General features: G+C 38.2%; 1 protein-coding gene across 1 annotated transcript in view; it reads right to left on the minus strand.

Moving 5' to 3' along the window:
* Window positions 1–304: 304 nt before the first annotated feature.
* The window catches only part of DSG4 (desmoglein 4), a 43,653-nt gene continuing 20,021 nt past the window's right edge, over window positions 305–23,936 (minus strand). The window contains exons 9-16 of the mRNA XM_002713439.5: window positions 19,373–19,644; window positions 16,362–16,501; window positions 13,863–14,081; window positions 11,565–11,867; window positions 8,164–8,303; window positions 7,955–8,018; window positions 6,924–7,132; window positions 305–5,351 (exon numbers count right to left, since the gene is read on the minus strand). Of these exons, the coding sequence (XP_002713485.1) occupies window positions 4,584–5,351; window positions 6,924–7,132; window positions 7,955–8,018; window positions 8,164–8,303; window positions 11,565–11,867; window positions 13,863–14,081; window positions 16,362–16,501; window positions 19,373–19,644 (2,115 nt within the window). The 3' untranslated portion in view covers window positions 305–4,583. The remainder of the gene's footprint in view (window positions 5,352–6,923; window positions 7,133–7,954; window positions 8,019–8,163; window positions 8,304–11,564; window positions 11,868–13,862; window positions 14,082–16,361; window positions 16,502–19,372; window positions 19,645–23,936) is intronic.

Below are 23,936 nucleotides of genomic sequence, written 5' to 3' on the forward strand. Positions count from 1 at the left end.
TTTCTAGAACAAGTCTGTAAGTACTCTGTGTTCTTCCTGCTTTCCTCTCCCTTTGCCTGAGGAGACTTTCTTTCTTTTTTTTTTTTTTTTTCATTTTTTATTAGGTCTAAATAGTTTGTGTATTCACAATTATTTATACTTTAATGCAGATCTATTTTACAGTTGTTTTAAAATTTATTTATTTATTTTTTAACTTTTATTTAATGAATATAAATTTCCAAAGTACAGCTTATGGATTACAATGGCTTCCCCCCCATAACGTCCCTCCCACCCGCAACCCTCCCGTTTCCCACTCCCTCTCCCCTTCCATTCACATCAAGATTCATTTTCAATTCTCTTTATATACAGAAGATCAATTTAGCATACATTAAGTAAAGATTTCAACAGTTTGCTCCCACACAGAAACAGAAAGTGAAAAATACTGTTTGCGTACTAGTTATAGCATTAAATCTCAATGTACAGCACACTAAGGACAGAGATCCTACATGAAGAGTAAGTGCACAGTGACTCCTGTTGTTGACTTAACAAATTCACACTCTTGTTTATGGCCTCAGTAATCAACCTAGGCTCTTGTCATGAGCTGCCAAGGCTATGGAAGCCCCCTGAGTTCACCGACTCTGATCATATTTAGACAAGGCCATGGTCAAAGTGGAAGTTCTCTCCTCCCTTCAGAGAAAGGTACCTCCTTCTTTGATGACCTGTTCTTTCCACTGGGATCTCACTTGTGGAGATCTTTCATTTAGGTTTTTCCCCCCCCCCCCCCAGAGTGTCTTGGCTTTCCATGCCTAAAATACTCTCATGGGCTTTTCAGCCAGATCCGCATGCCTTAAGGGCTGATTCTGAGGCCAGAGTGCTGTTTAAGACATCTGCCATTCTATGGGTCTGCTGTGTATCCCACTTCCCATGTTGGATTGTTCTCTCCCTTTTTATTCTTTCTGAGGCAGACATTTATTCATTCAGTAAAACTATCCGAAGTAATTCTATGAGGCAGGAAATATGACTCAAGTGATGTGGTATTCTAGTTATTTGTTAAATCTCATTTCCTTGGTTTCTAGGTTGGTTTTTAAACCTTAAGATAAATGCTGGGGCTGGCACTGTGGTGTAGTGGGTAAAAGCTGCCGCCTGCAGTTTTGGATCTGTCCAGCTCTGGCCATTGCAGTCATTTGGGGAGTGAACCAGCAGATGGAAGACTCTCTCTCTCTCTCTCTCTCTGTAACTCTGCCTTTTCAATAAATAAATAAATCTTTAAAAGATAATTGCCATATCTTTACTTTCTAGAAAAATCAATAACCCGTAAGCAGTGAAGCAGTATCTTGGTTTATGCTTTCTATATTGTTTGAAATGATGCTTAAAAACACACCAGAAGCTTGAGATGCATGTGAATCACAATGGCCATCTTGGCACAATGGTAGAGTTGCTTCTGCTGATAATGCTGGGAGAGAAAATGATGTGGTTTTGCAGGAAGGCATCCTCAGGCTTTCCTTTTTTGGAAGCACCTTCAAGTCTTTGTATATTGATAAAGAGATAGTCATAGAGGAAGAAAAAGTGCATAGAAAAGCTGTATTCCTTTTTCTTTTTTTAAAGATTTATTATCTTATTTGAAAGTCAAGGTTACAGAAAAGGAGACGTAGAGGCAGAGAGAGAGAGATGTCTTCCTTCTGCTGGTTCACTCCCCAAATGGCCACAATGGCCTTTCAGGAGCCAGGAGCTGCATCTGGGTCTCCCATGTGGTTACAGGGGCCCAAGGACTTGGTTCACCCTCTGCTGCCTTCCCAGACGCATTATCAGGGAGTTGGATTGGAAATGGAGCAGTCAGGACTTGAACTGGTGTCCATATGGGATATGTGCACTATAGGAAGTGAGTTTACCCCGCTGAGCCACAGCGCTTTTACCTGCTAAGCCACAGCACTGGCCTCAGTTGTCTTCCTTTTTTTTTTAATATTTATGTTATTTATTTGAAAGACAGAGTTACAGAAAGAGCAGAGATAGAGAGAGAGGTCTTCCATTTACTGCTCCACTCCCCAAATGGCTACAATGTTTGGAGTTGGGTTGATCCAAAGCCAGGAGCCAGGAACTTCTTCCAGGTCCCCAACATGGGTGCAGAGACCCAAGCACTTGAGCCATCTTCCATTGCTTTCCCAGGCACATTTGCAAGAAGCTGGATTGGAAGCAGAGCAGCTGGGACTTGAACCAGTGCCCACATGGGATGCTGGTGCTGCAGGCCAAAGCTTTAACCTGCTGTGCCACAGTGTCAGTCCCTTGTCTTTATTTTTACAAGTGGTATCACCTCCTTTTAGAATTTCAATCTCTTAGTTAAGTACTTAATACTGTTTTATTCTCCATATCACAAATCTCAGTGTTTTCAGTTTTGGCCCCATGCTTTACATTAATTATTAACCTATTATTTCATAATGCTTAGAATTATTGGCCCAATAGAATGTGAATTTTAAGAGAGAAATGTCCACGTAGGGATGTGCTACAGAATTGAGTGTATACACCATGCTATGTGTCTGATTGTTGACTGTTAAAATGATCGTGCATCTTGGCTATCCCATGGATTTCATCAAGTTACAGAGTGGTGAAATGTAGTAGAAAGTTTGATGAGAATAGTTAAAGAATGGTTATAATAGTTGACAATACACATAGTTTGGAAAATATTAGAGAATATGTAAGTAATCATCCAACATTGCAATGTTCTAATCCTATTGCTTTTAAAAAGATATAGTTTTGCTTCCAATTAGAATATAGCAAAGACTTTATCACTGGCCAGGACATCTGAGTAATGAGTTCAATGTTTTGTATCACTTCTGGTTAAATAACTTGTTGTAGCTGTTTAACCTCTGTATTTCTAGATCTCTTGTCTATTAAATAAGGGAACTGGCAGATTATGAGAAACACCTCAAATTCTACAATAGTTTTATTCATAAAGGAACAAAAATTATGCAGGAATTGCTACAATCATTTCTTTCCAAAAGGAATAAGCTTATTTCATTTACACGACTTCTAGTCACATTAAAGTCACTACAACATAGTTTACATATTTTACAGAATTAAACTACCTTGATTGAATCTTTTTGTTAAGCCAGCTTTGTGTCTGCTAAAATCAAGCAAACTTTGCATGTGTTTTTGTTGCATTCATTCAAAATAAATACCAGCATTAGAAATAGAAACATAAGTTTGCAGTGGACTTAAATATTTTGTTAGTTACTTTTGGTCAGAACTCAAAAACCATATCCCAGAGTTCTAAGTCTGGACATGAATTAGAAACTCCATGAATACAGAAAATTGTTTTCACCTATAGATTCACAGAGGAAAGAAAGAAGAGCACTTAACGCCTAATATTCTCTAAGTGAATACTGTTTACTATCTGAACAACTTCAGAAATGCTTTCGGAGAATTTTGATTGTCAAAATTCTCTGTGATTCAGGTCAATGAAGCTGATTAAACCCATTTCACCTATTTTTTTTCTGACACAATTAGCAAAAGTAGGGGAAAAATTCTCTGTAAGGGGGACAAACAGTGATACTTCTTAAGCTTTATTTCTACAAGAGGTTGTCATAGTTCCTTTCGTACTATTTTTAATTCATCTACAGTTAATGATATATACCCAATAAAGTGCAACAAAAATTCATAAATATATTTCCTTTTGAGGAACCATTTCCAGTGATACATTCAGTTTAGTAAATTATTATTTTAAACAATCCCTGTTGCTTAATATTAACTTTCTTGAGAAATTGAAGAGACAAATGACTTCAGACATCTATTGACAGATACTCCACATCCCTTTTCCGTTTCTTTTCATTTATTTACATTTCATTCATTATTTTCTAAATTAAAGGTTGTAAGAGAAATATTTCTCTATGGCGTGATCTCCACACCAGACACCATCCTAGGCTCTAGCTTCTGCCGCCATGGCTGGAAGCCAGGTGACCCCATGGCCCAACTACCGGAGTCAGCTCTACCTCCACCGTAATGGGATTCGCTGATCCTACTTCCCTGCCCACCCCCTGACAAAGGTTTAAGAGGACCTGTTTCTGAACACATGGCTCTCTCTCTCTCTCCCTCTCTCTCTCTCTCTGTGTTTCCTGATCTCTCTCTCTTTTGATCTCTTATGCTCTCTTCATCTCTCTCTTTTCCCTCTTTGCCCCTTCCCTCCAGTCTATTGGGTTTCCCCCAATAAACTCTTTCCCTTAAAAAAAAAAAGAAGTATTTCTTTAAGGAAAGACATAGCTGGTAGATGCAGACAAAACTTTTTTTTTTTTACTTTCAAGAACAAGAGCATCTTGGTTTATGCAACTCTTTCTACAAGTCTAGAGACCTGTAGGAATTGCCAAGTGAATTATGTGCGATTTATAAGATATTAAAGGATACAAAACATTTTCTTCAAGTTTTTTGAGCATTACTTAAAACCTCAATCTAAAGTGCTTAGCATATTTACCCACAAAATGAGCAACATTGAACTTAGAATAGTTGAACAAGGTTGACTGCTAGAATGTCAATTATAGTACATTATACATCTTTGAGTGATTTATCAATGATTATAAGGTACAAGGTCTTAATACAGAATATTGACCATAAAGCACTTACTGTTGGGAGTAATGTATGTTACTGTAGCGTGTTACTCTGTGTCGCGATGTCATTGGAGATGTGGAGCCAAGGGTTTGGCTAATGTGAATGTCTGGACTCACCACTCGTGTCACTTGAATTTCTGGCCCTACCAAAATACTGCCACTCATTACAGGTCTCATACAATCCTCAGCCACGCTATTACTGCTCACATCGGTCACACCAGGACTAGATAATACCCTCTCAGCATAGTACACATTGTGTGTGTTGGCTAACTCAGCAGGTACGCAGATATTCCCTTGGACATCATACACAGGTGCCATTACTGTTTCAGTTACTACCACGTTGGGTGCAAGCTGAGGATCAAAGACAATTGTAGTGGGTTGTACACATGGATCAGCAGTAGTGTAAGTCTCAGTCACTATGATGTCCCCGTGAATCACGGGTTCAGATGCTGCCATTTCTGCTTGGAATTCAGCCTCTGAGAGACTCATTCCTGAAGATTCATTAACAAAATAATTTGGTCCAAGCAAAGGAAGGTCAGTACTGATAGGTATGCAGGCCTGATGGGAAGGAAAGGGTTCAATTTCTGTATCTAAGCAGATCTCAGCAAGAGTCCTAAATTTTGGATCTAAGGTTTCTATGTAGCTTTCATCTAAGTCATCCACAATCCAACTGCAACAACCAATAGAGCCTACAGGAGAGCCTACTCCTTCATGGTCATAAATGAGCAAGCAGTCATTTGCAGGCCGACCTTCATCTTCATCCGCATAGGCATATGCTTTCTAAAATTAGAGGAAAAACAGAACATTAGAAGTTCCTTTTCTGTTAAAATAATTAAAGAAGAATAAAAGCAACGCTTCAGAGACTTCTGATTAAAGATTCTGTGCAATCAACTTTTAGACCAGAGTGAATCATGATACATAGAATTAGAAGAATAAATGGAATTTCTCTTCTTTGAAAGCCAGTAAATGGGAATGTCTACATTTTGTTCAGAATCTGCATCAAAGTTAATACTTAAGTCTTTTGGAATTATACTCTTTTGTTTCTGAGGTGACCCAGAAATAACACAATGTATTTAGTGATGTTCAAAATATTTATTGAAGGAGAGAGCAACTTGGAATCAAAGCAGGGGTAAAGATAAAAGTATCGCTAAGCTTCACAAGCTGTGCCAGAAAGTTCAGTGAGGTTTTTTGTGGCACGTGCAAAGGCAGCCGTTGCAGTTGGTTTTAACAGAAGGATGGCACTAAGAGCTTATTTACCATGATTTTCAAATCATTGTTTTGAAGAGAGACCTTTAAAGTAAAACAGTGAGTAGCAGCCCAACATGTAGAACAGGTGAAAGTAGACTCCCCCTGATTGAAGGGGTTGGTGGTTGGCAGGGGGTTGTGCTCAGAGCCCTGGAAGCAGTCTTCCTTTTTCTCTCACCTGCTATGACCCAGGAAGGGGTTGGTCCTTGGAACCCCCTAGGGCCTGAATAGCACCATTGGAAATCACTGAATATAGTCTGACCCCTTCCTTCCTTATTTTTAAATAAACTAAAGGCCCAGAGAGGGAACATTGGCATACCCAAGACTCAGAGAGTTGTAGAATAAAAATTAATCCAGTTGTCCCTTTGATACCGCATAATACATAATGCTACTTTCTCTCTGGTCTGTACCAGACTCTAAATTCTATTAGTAATTAAGCAAAGTAAACTTACTAAATAGGAATTCACAAAAGTTCCTCTTCATGCCACTCTATTGGGCCAACCTAGTGCCTCCATGGCATTCTTTTTTGAAAGACATAGACCCATGGTCCATTTTGTTAGCGGGGTCACTTAGCAGATGAGCAACAGGACCGACAATAGGAGACCTATTGTCAGAAACTTGTGATAATGCTGTGTTCCTGAGTTTTAACCCCCTACACTCCTAGTTTTGTCTTTTAATTTATTGTTTCTCCTTTCTATTGGAAGTACCTGGAGAGTATGAAAGACCTCAAAAAGAGAGGATGTGAATGTACATTTTTCCCCCTTGATCAGCATTTTCCTGCTTTGCTGGTGCTATGGGAAACAAAGTAAGAATTCAGAAGGAACAGAAGACAGAAAAATGAAAGAAGGGATGTGGAAAATGCTGAGAGAGGCTAGCCTTTTGACAGCATTAAAATGTGTGGTAGCAATTGAAAATGAAATACTACTGCAAATTGGCATTATGCATTTTAAGGAGAAGGGAACTATTTTAAACTCAAAATTGGGATAGGGTGGAGAATGAAATATATTTCAGAAGATGCTTACTGCCATTTCCCCTAGTATTTCCATCATAATTATGATATTCTGTTTAGAGACTCTTTTACATGTGATCGTGTGTAAGGAGAATTACCTCTGTGAAGTAGCTGTCCAGAAAAGCCATGTTCACGCCAGTGTCTGCATATTCCCGCAGAGTTCCCATGGTGGAGCTCCTTTTCCTTGTGGTGCCCACTGCCCCTCCAGCCACCAGGCCAGCAGCTGTCCCAAGACCTGTATTGAGTTCCACTCCTGATACTCCCCCTTCAACTGTTCCTCCACCTGCATAGGTGTTGTTGTAAATCTCTGAAAAGAGAGGGCATTCTCACAACACCGCTTGAATTGAATTGCCTTCCTCGCCAGCAGCACCCCACCACCCCCTCCCCATAGCAGAGTGCATTCTGGGAAACTGGGAAAGGACAATCATCATAAAATATTCCCATGCTTGCTCTAGAATCGGGCAGCTGCTCAACGTGGTTCAATCATTTCATACTCAGTATTTTGTGTGTGGGTCTGCTGAGTCGGGAAAGTATAAGACACTGATGGGGCCAAAGCATTGTGAATGTAAGAAAAGTTTTGTAGTATTTAGTAAGAAGAATTAATTTGCTACTCTTCTTGATGTTCTTGAAAACTGGCTTATATTGTAAGTAGCTGGCTACAGTTGCCAGGCACTATTCTCATGTGTGTGTGGTGGTGTGTGTATACATATAATATTTACTTAATATGTGTCTATATGTATGTATACTCATTTATTCCTTACCACAACACTTTGAATTAGTTGTTCAAACTCAATTTGAAACAATTTTTATGATAAGGATACAGGCCCAGAAAGGTTAGGTGTCTTGCCTAAGGACTTATTACAACTAGTGTTTGGCTGATCTGAGAATAAACCCAAGTATTGTGTTTCCAGAGTTTTCCCTTTTCATGATTGCATTGTTTCAATGCCTGTAGTTTAAGACAGAAAACTCAAATAACCATATCAAGCATGTTACTTTTCCTCTGATCATGCTCTCATCCTGGGCTATGACAGGTGTGGTCCCCATCTGTAGGGTACTTTTACATGAGGTTGGTCTGGCTGAATAAGTTTGTAGGTTTTAAACTGAAAAGTAGATTTTGGTGTTGACTGACCAGAAGAATCAATGCGATCCTGGGTGTTAGAGGCTGTCATGGGAACACATATATTTGACACATCCTGGAAAGAGAAAGAAAACATGTAAAATAAACACTTTGTGTTAAAACATTTTAAATTAGTATTGCTTCACTTTTGCGTGTTAGTGTCAAGTAGGCTCAATTCCCACTGACTCTCCAGCTTCTCTGGCAAGCAACGGTCTACTCACCCTGTCCTCGGGATGCGCCCCTTCTATTCTCCAAGACTGCATCACGCCTTCTCCTCCCTCCGGCACAGGAGCAAACTGCGTCCCCAGCCCTCCCGGCTGCCTTCGTTTGCAGCAACACATAAGCAGCAAGAGCGGTGAACCTGTCCCAGTGACAGGGAAGAATGAATACATATTGCATGGTTTGGGAAGTCGTTGAATGTGTCATTTTTGGTGACATTATATTTCAAATCAAAGGGAAAAAGACAAGTGTAAAAACATAAATTTTTTTTTCCCTGAAGATCTTGCTTACATAGCCAGGTTTATAGATACAAACCCACCAAATCATGTAGAACTCTACAGCTCTAAGGGAGGAAGTTTGAGATCACGGAAGTCAAGTTCATCACTGACAGATTAGAAAAATAAAGTCCAATTCTCACTAGTGGTAGATCCAGCATTCAAATTTGATTTTCCAATTCCTGGTCTCTCATGTACATGCATGTGAATCTGTATATGTGTATGTTATAGATTTATGTAGAGATATAACTATTTCCATATGTTATCTATATTTCTAAGCCTGTGTATATAAATATATGCATGCATAAATAGAAATATAGATCTTTATCTCCATGTGCAGGTGTACATGTATGGGTATATGGATATGTATATGAATACACATAGACCATCTCACACCCACATATACACCCATTTATACAAATACACATATACAATATACACATATGTAAGTAAATACATCTATATACATAATATACATACATGTAAGTAAATATATCTTCAACATATATTATTAAGAGGATTTGCTATAAGATTAATTATAGAACCTAGAGAGAGAATCCCCTATTATGCTTACACTAAAAATAAAGCAATTGGACATCATCCACTAAATTTAACTAAACTATTTACATTTATTATTTTAAGGCTTGCCCACAAAATGGAAAATTAAAGATTTCACAACATTTCAACTATCCAAATATTTCTGGTAACAGGAAAATTTCCATTAAATATCCTAAAAATTACCTCAGCTCTATAATTTAGATCATAAATAGTGACATGTTTGAAGTTTTCTAACATTTTAGAATAAAATCAATTTAATTCTTTGGGTCCACTCTAGTTGTTTTTTATACTTTCCTAATTCCCTAGCACAGCATGCCTTTCACTGAATGAGTTAATTAAAGGTACAAAAGAGAGTATCTAAGGTGATAAAACAAGTCTCTTAGTGATTTCATTAAAACAGTTAATTTGGCAATTTTGGCATCTGTACCATGAGCAGTGGAAGGTCAAATTTGATATTTCCAGAGAGTCTTCTGGGAAAGAACTCAAACAAGAATGGCAGCTTCTGGTGTGGTACAGCTGCTCCAACTGTGCTATGTTTTTGGGAACTTAGATGTGGGCTGGATCATGTAACACTGTGGTCATGAACTCCAGATAACAAAGATACTATATAATAATTAAAATGAAAGGCTTTTAGTACATACCAAAGAGAATCACTGTCAGTATAATCTCATTTGGAGCAGAGATAACACAAAAAGTCTTGATTGGTATCTCTTATGGTATATAAGGCTTGGGTCAAGACCCCTCCCACTCAGCATTATACTTTCCCTGTCCCTCAAAATAAACCATGGACTTCTCCATTAAAAATGAGCCCAGAGAGGCATTCTTCTCCTATTCTACGATCAGTGTAACAACTCTTGTGTTTTCTTTCTGTGGGTCAAGAAGAGTGATGGAATTCTTAGCTCTAAAAATGCAGCTGATACTGCTTCTGCCGAAACATATACTTTTATTCTTTTTTTAGTTGACATATAAGAATGATATGTTGATACCGAGTTTTCAATCTGGAACTACATATTAGGTTCATGGAGGGCTTAAATGTGCTGATGCTTGGGTCTCACCTTGCACAGGGCTCTTGAATGAGTAATTTTTAAAAGATCTCTGAGTGATTCCTATGTACAGTTAGGATTAGAAGCCACTGACTTAAAGGTCACCCCACATCTCCACTCAGTTGCTCTTGAATCATGATGTGGGAAAATGTCTGTACCATCATTTCATGAATCAGCTATGAGTTTTGCATAACTTTGAAAACTCACAAATTATTTTAAGAAAGAAACCTTCTCAGCAGCCAGTTTTTTTTGTACCTTGAAATGATGAAGTCATAATTTGTGTTCATATATATTAACAATGTCGTTTAATTCTTCTTAGTTTTAGAACTCAGTGTTTGAGCTTTATGAAATCTAACTATTGCGAAGGCAACCTGAAAGGTATTACTGTCATCTGAGGATCTTTTTAAAAAAAGATACAGTGAAAGGAGGATCCTGTCTTGAGACTTGCTTGGGGACCTTGCCATTCCTGTGCCCACTGTCTTCAGATGTTCATCCAAAGCCTGGAAGCTAATTTTCTCTTCTAGATTCTTCTGCTTCCTACTACAGCAACATGTGTAGGTCACCTGAGCTCCAATTCCTCACTGACTTCTCACTGTTTGTGGAGTGAAACCCAGAACATCTGGGGTATCATGGACGTTTCTCCACACTGGCTCCCAGCTTACCTCTCAGCCTCTCTGCTTCCTCAGAGTGCTATACTCCTCCACAGCTTTTCTCTGTTTGTGCTGTTCCTTTGTCCTAGACTGTCTTTTGGATTCCTCCCCATCCCATTTTATTTCTGAGAAAATCCTTAGCATCCCAGGCCCAGGTCTATGTCTACTTTCTTCAGAAAGAGTTTCCTAACCTCCCTACTTAGACTTAATTGCTCTGCCTCTTTACTCTTATTTTTTTAAAAAAGATTTATTTGTTTATGGTGAAAGAGATAGAGAGAGAAGGTGAGAGAGATAGAGAGAGAGAGGGACAGAGAGAAGTCTTCCATCTGCTGGTTCTCCCTCAAGATGGCTGCCAGGATAGGACCAGGCCAAAGCCAGGAGCCAGGAGCCAGGAGATTCATCTAGGTTTCACACATGTGTACCAGGGGCCCAAGTACTTGGACCATCTTCTGCTGCTTTTCCCAAGCCATTAGCAGAGGGCTAGATTGGAAATGGAGCAGCCTGGACTTGAACCGGTGCCTATATGGGAAGCTAGTGACGCAGGCAGTAGCTCTACCAGTAATACCACAAGACTGGCTCTATGCCTCTCTACTCGTAAAATACTTAATAAATTGTCCATTATAGGATTTATTTAATGCTTTTCTATATTATACTCACTGATGTGCATGCGTTTCCCATGTTTAGTTGTCTCACTACCCCTAGAGACTCTCATCATTATTGAATAGGTACATTCCTTTACCAGTCCCATTGTTTATTTTCAAGGTCACTCAACAATTGCAAAAACACCAAAAAGAAATAGCCAAATGATCTGAGCCATCCCAGTGAGCCTGGTGACAGTCCTGTTTTGAAGAGAAGAATGATTTAATACAGTACTCACACAGCAGTAGTAAGGCGCCCACAGCCATCATGCCAATTCCCGCTGGTCCCATACCAACGTTGGAAGCCCCTATCCGGTCATCAGAGTCAGACCCATCCATATCGTTGGTGACTAAGCTGATGTCCTCAGTGTAGATGCCTGTGGTGCTAGAGAGCACACACAGGTTGTCATCACAATCGCAGGCCTGCAACTGTATGTACTGCGGCAATTCACACGCTCGGTTAAAGCTGTCCTTAACCAGGATTGGGATTTGGAAAGGTCCTGGAGATAAAAACTGCTCAGTGGTAAGGATCGCAGAGGTACCTCAAAGGAAGAGAGGGAACAAAATAAGCTAAAATCCCCGAGGGTAGCACTTTGTAATATCTAAGCTAACGTAAAACTTGATTTTTTCATGCTTGCAGACACACAGCACCTTGTCCTTTTTATACTATGTGATGCTACTTTGTTCTTTTGAAAATTCATAATTAGTTATTCAGTACTACTTCCTGCAGGATTGTTGTTTCTACAAGGCCAGTGGGGACCCTGGTGTTTATTCCTAGAGCAAGAGTTCTTGACAAATAATGTATGATAAAGAAATATTTGTTCAAAGAAACAATAACATAGAAATCAAAGAAAATATTGAAAGTCTTCTATGTAGGATTATAGTTTACAAAGTATCCTCCATAGGAATCATTTATCTCTTATTCAAAATCTTGTCCCTTCAAATAAAATTATTCTGGTAATTAATATTCTTCTAATTCTTATCTCTGCCATTACTTCTGGATTTTTTATGGAAAAATATTGCTTAAAACTTTGATTGGAATTTGTTTATCAACCCAAAAAAGATCCAGAGATGATTCAATTTACACCTAAACCATGATTAACCCATAAAACTAGTTTTTATGGCTTATTACTTTCAGTCAGTTGAATGAAAAACTAGTTATATCTACCAAAATCTAGCCTGTGTACAAAATAATAATTGGAAAGGCAATGTTACAGCATGTTAGACGAAACTCATTCTGTTTTTCACCATTCATGTTGAAACAGGGTTCTAGGAGTATTGTGTCCAGTGTTGTTATATATTTTTACTAACAAATCTATAATATCATTTGAGGGTCTCTGCTAAACTCCTTGTAGAGTTCATTTCCTTACATTTTTACTGGTGACATCTAGGATCCGTGTGAGGGAACAGATAGTCAGCAATTATCATATAACAATGAGATATTCAGATTTATAGAAGGTAGATTCAGAGTTGTCTTGATTTTAATTGAATTGCTATAATGTACTTAGCTTTTTAATATATCAAAGTGGTTGTGTTGAAAAGAGTTAAAATATTTGGCAGGAAAAACCAGTAATTGGTAATATTTTCACAGTATTATTTTAGACTTTCTCCATTCTATCAACAGAAAAGCATGGAGGCCTAAGAGCAGTGGAAAGTATTTCCTCCCAGCTTGAACCCTCCACTCCAGTACTCCCAAGATGTCCTTCTCATTGTCCCAAATGCATATTGAATTAGGAGCTATTTCAGGCCAAATGGAATCCTCTCATACCATTTCATTTTCTATTACACATTTAACATTTTAGGGAAAGGAACCCAAGCTGGATAAAATATTGTTTCCTGGTTTTTTCTTTTTTAAAAATCAATGTCAGGTGTTTATTTTTTTGTAGCTACGGCCAGTACACAACATATTATTTTAAGATCTTGGGATCTGTTTTTCTCTTTATGTTCCTTGGTTTATGGATTCCTTTGTATCTAAGTATTCCCCCTTTTTTCCAAATGGTTGTATGGAACCACATATTAGAAGTAGTTTGCTACTCCTTTAATATTGGGAAATTTGAATTTAATTTTTTACCCTTACAAATAAGTATAAACCAGTAACACTTGATAGAAACAATTTTGTTGATCCTATGAGCTACTGAGTAGAAAATGTGTAAATGTGTCAACAGGATACCTGAAGTTCAGGGTCATTTATGTGATTTGCCTGAAAATTTTCAGAACAGGGAATTGGGACATTGCTAACCCTTGAGTCAGCCAAGGGTTCTGTTTATTTTAAAACAAGTCAAATACAGGCTTAGTATTCCTCTACATAAAATGATAAAGTGGTAATTATATACTACTATTTGTAATTGCTGTATTTATAGAACATTCTGATTTATTTTAGTTTGAACCTTTTTCAAATCTAATTACATATATGAAAGTTTTTCATTTAATATGAAGACATTAAACTAAAAAATAGAAAATATTAAATGATTTGACTAATTACTTGGCAACTGCTTTGCTTTGGACTTGAAGTGCGAGCAAGGATACGTCCTACTTACCATTTATTGATCTGATATCCCACAAGTCAGCTGTTCCTGGCGGCTCATCAACAACACAGAAGGTGAAGGGCGAACCGTAAGAATGATCCCTAACGTAAATGATGACCGATGCAGAAGTGGTGCAGACGTATCTGCTTTCCGGAAAAATTACAGGGCAGTAATCATTGACATCAGGAATCTCGATGCATATGGTTCCTGTAGCAGTTTTCCCAGAACCATCTGAAAGGTTAAGCACCATGGCATTGGGATAAGTGACGTCAGGGAGAAAACTCTTTCTCTATATCCCATGGAGACGCCATGGCATATAGGAACAGCAGCAACGACTCCAAGGTGTGAGGTTTCTGCACATGTCAGTGTTACACTGAATGCTCTGTTCCATTCACACTGCTTCTTTGAGTTCTTAGAGTTTATTCCTAACTTGGGACTCATGAGCATTCTGTTCACTCCTCCTTCATTCTAAGCCCTACTTCTCCTCATCTGGAAAACTGAATGCCTGTTCTCAGAAAAGGTTTACTACTTTCTCTTCCCACACTGTCCCTAGAAAGGAAACCCCCAGACCAGTTTACAGCCTCTCATTCGGGAAGCTTGCTGAACCCCCGTGGTTGTGGAAATAACTATAGCTAAAATTAAGTGATCACTTGCATTTAAAAAGATTCTATCAATTTAAATTCCATCCCTAGATGGCACTTCCCTCTGTAATAACACTTCTGAAAATAAAAAGAGAAATCTATTAGATTTTTTCCACTTAACCCATTTGAAACAAATTTCTGATTTGTGTAATTTATTAGAAAGGGGAGAAGACTAAGAATTAGTAGTTCAGAATTTTAGTTCACTTTTCTACTCTGTGCTCTGTTATAGTGAATAAATTTTTTTTTTAAACCTTGCAAGGAGGTTTAGTTTTCTCATTTGTGAATTAGAATATTATCATCTCTAGGGTACTTTACTGGATCATTTCTGAGAAGTTAATAAACTTATTTTAAAAATATTTCCTGTTTGCCCAGGTGGTGGAGTCACTAGGCTAATTGAATGATAACTGAGAGCTTCTCCATGTTCTACATGATTTTGTGCAGTTTGTTCTTATACCCTGTCTGTCATTGCATTTTCTAGACTCCTAAGTCTCTTTAACTTAGTCCCTCATTACAGAGACATCAGATTACCTCACAGATCGTTGTACTGCCATTCTCTGATCCCTTCTAGCTTTTGTCTTGCCTCATGATGTGGCAAACACAGCTCAATCTCTAGCTTACAGCATGCATACCCCACTGGAGTTTGCGGTCTGTAGCGCTCTGCCTCTGCCCCTAGTGACTTTGGTCGCTGGAACAACAGAGCCATTTGGAGGTGATCAAACACCTGAACCTGGTTTTTAGTCTTATTTTGCTAACACTTTTGATAACACTTTTGTCTCTTTATTCACCTTGAATGATTAATTTTTTACTCCAGTTTTTGAAAATTTTCACACATGACCATATAATATGCAAAGATAGAGTGCTATCAACGTGGTTAGATTGAATTTTAGAAACAGACCTTCCAAAACACTGATGATAAATATGACAATATAACTGACCCAGATGTTAAAAGTGATTCTGCTAGATGAATGCAGGAGTGTATGGACCGAATTGTTCATGCTTTATTCTTCCTTTCAGATATTACCCTGGTCACATATCTTTCTCTGTATTTGACAACTCTAATGGTCAGATACAAATGGAATGAAAACCTACAGTATGTACGTTGCACGAGGCATGCATCTGGAGCACTTGTCTTTCTCCTTCTTTCCTGGTTATTGACCTTTCTCTGTTTTGTCCTGTAGCAGCTGGTTTCCTAGGCACTGCTACAGAGAATCATTAACTATTGATAAATAAACAAATTCCTGTTGCCATTTACCAAGAGGAATGAGTAATACATTTTCTCAAGTGAAAAGCAGCTGAACTACAAATTAATTCAATGCACTTGTGCCTACAACTTTTGATTTTGGGTCTTATATTTGAAATAATTGTGTTTCTTGGTCCACAGAATTTTGTTAACATGTCTAGTGAAACAAAACACAGGCCTCTCAATGTAGCTCAGATTTAGTGCCTGTAAAATAACTGTTGGGGATACTGCACCCCACCTCCAGTTGATCCCAAAGTGAATTTTGTGCACAGCTTCAGCCCTTATTGGGTAGACATTTCTAACGTGTTCTGCAAGTGGTTTTAGCCTAACTCAAGAGAAGCAGTCATAAACAGAGACTGAATTTTATTTATTCCTATTTTTAGTTTTATGTTTTTTTTCTGTAAATCACATAATATTCTTTATTTGGAATTAGGTAATTTCAGTCATGATTTGAGTATAAATTATAATTAGAAGAGTAAATGAATTCATTTCTCTGTCAAGGTGTTTAGTACTTTCCATAAGAATTACATATATCACAAAATAACTCAAATGTCAGCATTACAGTAAGGTTTATAATACTTAATATAATAGTATTAATATTATTAAGAGATTAAAAATACATTTTCTTACCATCTATAGCCAGGACCTCTGCTGTGTATATCCCATTGGTAATATATTTTGACTTCTTATCAAATTCCCTGGAAAACTGTATCTCACCAGTCCTTGAATCAATTTTTAACCAGTTGCCTGCATCGTGCCCTATGATATACCTGTTTTTGAATAAATAACTTTGTAATCATAAAAGTTAATACTTTTAAGTCATATAGAAAGCTACAATGTGATAAATTTATGTGTTTTGTTTTAAAGATTTATTTATTTATTTGAAAGACAGAGTTATATAGAGAGAGGGAGTGACAAGACAGAGAATGATCTTCCATCCACTGGTTCACTTCCCAAATGGCCACAATGGCCGGAGCTAGGCCAGGCTGAAGCCAGGAGGCAGGAGCTTCCTCTGGGACTCCCACATGGGTGCAGGGGCCCAAGCACTTGGGGCATTTTTTGCTGCTTTCCCAGGCCATTAGCAGGGAGCTGGATTGGAAGTGGAGCAGTGAGGACTCGAATCGGAAATCATATGGGATGCTGGCGCAGCAGGCGGCGGCTTAACCTGCTATGCCACAGTGCTGGTCCCTACGTGTTATATTTTTCTACTTTATAGTGATAACCATCTTTGTTTCTAATCGGTATATATCCAGCAAAACTCCAGTATTAAGTATGTTCATGCACAGGGTCCATTCTTCTGGGGGAGGGAATGTGAGGAAACAGATGGACTAGTAGGCAGTTAGGTCAGCCCCGTCAGCATAAGGGACAGGGAAGTCTGTTTAAGTTGGTACAAAATGCTTGCTTCCCCCAAAAAAGCTACCTTTAGCAAGATGAAAGTGTCCACCCACTCCCTTGGAGTTTCCAGTTTTATACTGAGAAGAGCAAGGAAGCAGGAATTCCGCCCTTTTGAGTTTTCACTTTATCTTGAAAACAGAAAGATGGCACGGATCCTACCCTTCTGATATTTGTTTGTTTGTTTTATCACCAGCAAGCTAGACCGGACAGGCAGGATTACAAATCTGGCCTTTGGATGGGTTTTGTCCCCGCCCTCCAACTGATTGTGAGCTGCTGTTCTTTTTTTTTTTTCCCCAAAAATCATGCTTAAATGATTGGACTGTCACGGTTTCTCGGCTCTGCCTCTCTTGGAGCCCCACTCCTGACTGCTGCAACAGGTTTCTGTCTTAAATAAATCTTACTTTGCTCAAAAAAAAAAAAAAAATCATTCTTACTCTTTTAGCTATTGGTATGATTGTTAAAAAATGTATGAGTTTCTCTCGGGTAAATTTATTAAATCATAATAAAATAACATACCCTTTGTTTTCAAAAACAAACATCGGTTTTCATTTGACATTGACAAATGTATGTTTAAGCCACATTGGTTTCAGAGTCCCTCATTGTTGGCCTTGCAGGTACTATCCTCTAACTTGTCTCTCTGTTATAGATAATGCATTCAACCTACTCGCTCTGGTTGGAACTAGGTTTCCTTCTCTTTACCAGGCAAAATTTCAGTCCTCTGTTTATCTGATATCCTTTATTTATCTACCTTATACTAACAGACTTACTGTTTTCTGTAGAGTTTGTCAACTTGTTTTCTGATTCAATAATTAACTGTTAAACATCAGAGTAATGTATAAGTGGATAGACTTTGTATATTCCAAAAAATATGGGGGGGTGGGGGCAGGCAGAGAAAGGAAGAGAGAAGGAAAATAGAGAAGACCTATATATTTCCATGCAGCTATTTTCTAAATATCTGATATAGTTCTTTTTTTTTTTTTTTTTTTTAAAGATTTATTGGGCTGGTGCCATGGCTCAATAAGCTAATCCTCTGCCTTGCAGTGCCGGCACACCAGGTTCTAGTCCCGGTCAGGGTGCTGGATTCTGTCCCGGTTGCTCCTCATCCTGTCCAGTTCTCTGCTGTGGCCTGGGAGTGCAGTGGAGGATGGCCCAAGTCCTTGGGCCCTGCACCCGCATGGGAGACCAGGAGAAGCACCTGGCTCCCAGCTTTGGATCAGCGTGGTGCGCCGGCCGCAGCGCACCGGCCACAGCGGCCATTGGAGGGTGAACCAACGGTAAAAGGAAGACCTGTCTCCTCTCTGTCTCTCTCTCTCTCACTTTCCACTCTGCCTGTCAAAAATAAAAAAAAAAATTATGTATTTACTTGAATGTCTGAATTACAGAGAGGCAAAGAGGTCTTCCATCTGCTGGCTCACTCCCCAGATGGCCACGATGGCCGGAGCTGGGCAGATCTAAAACTATGAGCTAGCAGCTTTTCCTGGGTCTCCCACATGGATGCAGGGAGTGCCCAGGGACGTGGGCCCTCTTCTACTGCTTTCCCAGACCACAGCAGAGAGCTAGTTGGGAAGTGGAGTAGCCGGGGCTCGAACTGGCACCCATATGGGATGCCAGCATTGCAGGCGGTGGCTTTACTTGCTACGCTTCTGCGCTGGCCCCCTGTTACAGTTCTAATTCACTAACAATCTACATATCTAGGGCCCCTAATACCTGTTTTTCTGTTTCTCTTGTTCTGATTGTTTTTACATTTATCAAATTTCTGAAACACCGTTGTTTTAAATTCCTCCATTGCTTTTTCTTCTCAAGTTAAGCACAGGGTTGATTATTCCCAGAGTCACAGATAACACAGGTTTAAAGGAAAAAAGCAATGACTCATTTTTTTTTATTACATCTTATTGTATCCAATATAGCTTAATCAGTCTGGGGCCAAGATAGTGCAATTGGTCACAAAAGATCAAAGAGATTCACAGGATCATTAAGTGGCTTTTGATCTGACAGTTGTTCCCTGGACACAATACTCTTATAACCAACTGGAGCCCTGACAGCTTCTAAAGCACTATTAAAATTCTAAGAGATTTCAAATGCTGTAACAGTCTTCTAAAACAAACAAGCAAGCAAGCAAAGAAAGAAAGAAACAAAGCAAAACAGAACTCCAGAAGTATTACAGCCTACATAGACTAGCATGTACTACATCAATTAACACTGGCCAGAACCAGGCCACACTGATGTGAACAAAGTCTTTGCAGTACCTGACATTTGTAGCAGGATTTCCTGTGTCCAGGTCTATGGCTGTATATGTGCCAAGCACATAGTTCGATAAGGAATCTCCAGTTTTTGCTTCCCGCACACTGAAAGTCATAGAACTTGGATGAAATATGGGTCCTTCTCTCACATTAACAACCTGAATTCTCACAGGGGTTGACTGCATTCGAAATTGAGAAGCCACTGAGTGGTGAAAATCAGCTTGGTTTTTAACTCCAATACTAAGATGAACATTAGGTGCTTGTTCGTAATCCAGCATCTAAAACAGAAAAGAAAAGAAAAAAGAAAAAACTCCAAAACTGTTTCATACAGTGAAAAGCCATGGTAAACAAATCACACAGTGGAATAAAGTTTAGGAGTTTTGCGATTCACGTTGCAAATTGAAAAAATTTTACTTACTACTGCATTAGGTATTTTTGACATATTATTAATTTTACCTTTTGGCATAATCAGGTACATAGGTCTTTTGAGCCTGTGACTTTAAATTGCAATCGAATTTTGGAGTTTTGAACTTCTTACATGAAATCCATTAAGTGAAAATTTATACTTTCTTCCAAATAAAGTGGTTATGAAAAATAAAAATTATGATGAAATAAGAAATGTTCACAACTTTTGAATGAATAAAAGAATGGAATTCAGAAATTCAGACTCCTTTGCAGAATTCACATCTGAGAATCCTTGAAAGTTAAATCAGCAGAATGAAGGATGATACATATGATGTAACTGAACATGTAATTATATTTTAAATGATGCAACCAATTCTGAAGAGATAATGGTTAGTGTAGTCTGCCCTAAACTATCATTTAATTATACTGGGTCTGGTGGACAAGAAGACTGTCTTGTGCGCCTATTCACATATTCATACTCTAAGAAAAGACACTTTGGGAATGGGTTTACTGGGTAAAAGATGAATAGAATTTTCGATACAGTGATTGATGTGGTGACATGAAAAGTCACAACTGAAGAAGCTGCATAAAAGAGAGCTCTGGGCAATGTTTGTTCAAAAGTGCTCCGGAAGCTGACGCTAGCAGCCCTTGCAAGGTTTTTGCTAACAGCAGAAGTCAGGAAATCGCTGCCATCAGCAAAACCCTGTGACAAATCTCAACTTCCCAGGGAAATTTCATGACCTCATAGATGTTTCCTTAGGTTTTTACTGTGAAATTTATTATGATGAGCTGATAGAAATATTTCCAGGAATCCACTAGTGTTCTTGTTTGGAGGTTGCTCAGCATGTCCCACTTGAATTTCATCTTAAACTAAACCCTGGAGATTTGGGATTTTGATGCCTTTATACATGTTTTTATAGATGTTCCCATAATACCTCCTCCTTATACGAATAAGTCCATATCATGCCACACACAAAGCTGAATATGAGGAGTTTTCAATTAGAAGAGATTCTTCTTTTACAGCTCAACTTTTACGTTCTAGAATTCCATTCTTCAAAGAAATGAAAAATGTAAGAACTTTTATCATCATAGAGGAATGCCTTGGGTTTTTTTGTTGTTGTTGTTGTTGTTTACACACAAAAGGTACTTTCGTTTGAAAAAATAGTTCCCTATCTATGGAACATATTGTGATGACAATATATTAAAGTGTCCAAAGTTATGTCAATTATAGAGATTTATAGATCTGAGGATAGTGAATTGATTGAAAATTTCATTTAGCAGGGGAGATTACAAAAGAGAAACAGGAAAATCTGAAAGTGGCTCATTCATTCTTTACAAATGGGAGACATTTATCAAGGATTTTCTGGTTGTGTCCAAAAATTATGGGTTGGCAAAGAGCAGTAAAAACCTTTGGAGCCTCTTCTTAGAGTGAAAGGAAAGCCTGGGAAAACTCAAACTCTGCAGGGTAAGGCACAGTTGTAGAATAATGACTTAGAAGGCTATGCAGGTATACATCAGAGCAGGTAGGGCCTGGTCTGCAGTGATCTGGGGCAAGACTCAGGGTGAAGGTGGCCCCTCCAGAAGCCAATCTGGCTTATGGTTTTCGCTTCAGTAAATTTCAATATAGGAGCTCAGCTGTGGGATTCTCACATCCAGTACTTTGTCTAATTTACCAGGACACTGCTGATTTGGAGAGGGGGGTGTGCTGATTCATTTGAGAACCAAGTATGAAAGAGAGAGAAGATTAGAAGTCTCCAGTGCAAAGGAATATGCGAGACTAATTTTTTTTTTAATGGCGGAGGACAGAGGAAAGGAAACAGTCAGATATCTGCTAGGTGTTTGTATTCTGCGTTTCCAGAAGGGGCATTTTAGGTTACAAATGTGTCTGGAAGAGACCAGCAGGGTACACAGATCTGGGAAGGAGTTTATAGATGTGAACAGACTTGGAGGGAAAGTCTCAGGGAGCTAGTTCTTTCCTAAAACCTGTTCTACTGGTCTCCGATTATATGGTGAGCTATGGAGGTACAGTTAAATATAGCTTGGAGATCAGAGAGATCTGATTGGGTCTTTGTCAATTGCCGCCTGGGTGAGTTCCACAAAGATGGTTTCTTCTTTGTTTCTCTTTCTGTAAAAAAGGAATCACTACATTTTCTCCTCAGAATTGGGAGGCTTAGATGACATAATATGTGTAGAGCTTCTATATGTACAATATTTTGTTCAGTGATTGCTTAATAAGGATTAATTAGAATTATTATTAAACTAGAGGACCAACATTTCTTTGTTAGAATTCTAGCTGAGTAACATTTTCTTTCCTCTTCCTGTTGATGTGAATATGTAGTTATATACATGCATTCATACTGATTCTTAGTATTCCCAAGCACATTTATCCGTGAGTACCACAGCAAGGGTGTGATCAACAGAGAGATTTTCTTCTGTTAAATTTAAAATTCCTTGGGATTAAGACCATGTCTCATTCACCTTCTTATCTGTAGCACATAGCAATTCTCAATACATTTTTGTTGAACTGCATCATTTGTAACATCCTCAGACTAAAAAAGAGGTTATATGACGCTTAGTTAAGAGCCCATTACTAAGGGATCTGTTTCTGCAAGGGTAAGTGGTGACTTGAATGAAAGTGGAGAGCGTCACTTCAGTGATCTCATTCATTCCAAATGTATTTGAAATATGTAGCTAACCACCAGTTGTTGAAAACGCCAAATTCCAGGAAAATTATCCATCTTTCTAAAATAGAAGTACTTTGGCTATGTAATAGCACACACACTAAGGCTCTTAATTTTATTTTAACTAGTCTTCCACATCATTTTGGTATTTTTAAAGCATTGTTTCTCTAAAAAGACTTGTAAAGTTATTAACCAGGGAAAATAGTAAAGATTTTTTTCAACATAGCATCTAATACCATTTTGGCCAATTTTTTCATGCAGTAATTTTTTTTCATGATTGCCCAGTAGTTTTTTTTGGAAAATGAAGTAAGTATACTTTTGAAGCCTTTTATCTATCACAGAAGACACATTGCATAAGTCAAATAATACATTGCCTGCAGTGAGGTACACTTTCTTTTTCATGTTTACCGTTCTATGTAGAAATTATGAATTGTGAAATCAGGTTCAGGGACTACCATTTGAATGAAATCCAAACCATTAATTTCAAGTTAATGTCATCATCAACAGTGCCCACAAAAGGTTTGGGGGTCTCTAATACCTTCTGGACACTGGGACATGTGCTAGGAATAGAAAGATATTTGGTTTGTGAAGTCCCTAATATTAATTGAGTAGTTTGGGAGACAAATCAGAAGAAAAGAACAGCTATATATCATAAAATAATTTGCAAAGTCAGGGACTAAGATGGTAAGAACACAGCTAAGAATTGCCTGACATGTATAGATCTTGATTTTTAACAAGGATGTCGGGTTGAACAAAATTCTAATACCCGGAAAAGAAACTTGACTAAATATTCAGAATTTGCTTGGTAACAGGTGACCTGTTGTTCTTTTGTCCCCATCCATGTTGTATTTGGCAGTGACTCTGACATTTCTTCATTTCCAGTTTTTTTTGTCATTTTCTTACATCAGATTCTTAGAACCTCAGTACTTGATTGATATAATTATTTTCAAAATATCAATCTTTCCAGAATTGAGCTCATAGTGTTTTTGTTACTTTTAAAAGCACCCAAAAGCTTTTCCTGATCTATAAGTGATGGTTGAAAAACTTTTTGGTTTAGGGCCAGGTAGTAAGAATTTTAGGCTTTGGTAGTCATATACAGTTTCTGTTTCAAGTATTCAGCTCAGTCATTGGAATGTGGAAGCAGTCAAAGGAAGTATGTAAATGAATAAATGTGGCTATGTCCCAGCAAACTTTATTTGCAAAACAGAAGAATAGATCAGATTGGTCTGTGGGCCATGGTGTGCTGACCTTTTGTCCAAAGCGATGTTTCTCAAACTTAAAAGCTATGGGGGATTCTTTAAGATTTTTGTATCTTACGGAATTGTGAAGATGTGTGTTTATTTGAATTATAATCTTAAAAAGTATGTAGTTTCCATAAGTTTGGTGATGATCTCATAAATTAGTAAACCATTTCAGGGTACATGGTTGTGCTTTGGTGGTAAAGTAGTAACACTTTGAAAATTGCTCCAGTCATTGGAGAAAAG

Source organism: Oryctolagus cuniculus, chromosome 10 (genome assembly GCF_051225735.1).
Source record: "Oryctolagus cuniculus isolate XC-2025 breed Fujian yellow rabbit chromosome 10, ASM5122573v1, whole genome shotgun sequence".
Taxonomy (NCBI): Eukaryota; Metazoa; Chordata; class Mammalia; order Lagomorpha; family Leporidae; genus Oryctolagus; species Oryctolagus cuniculus.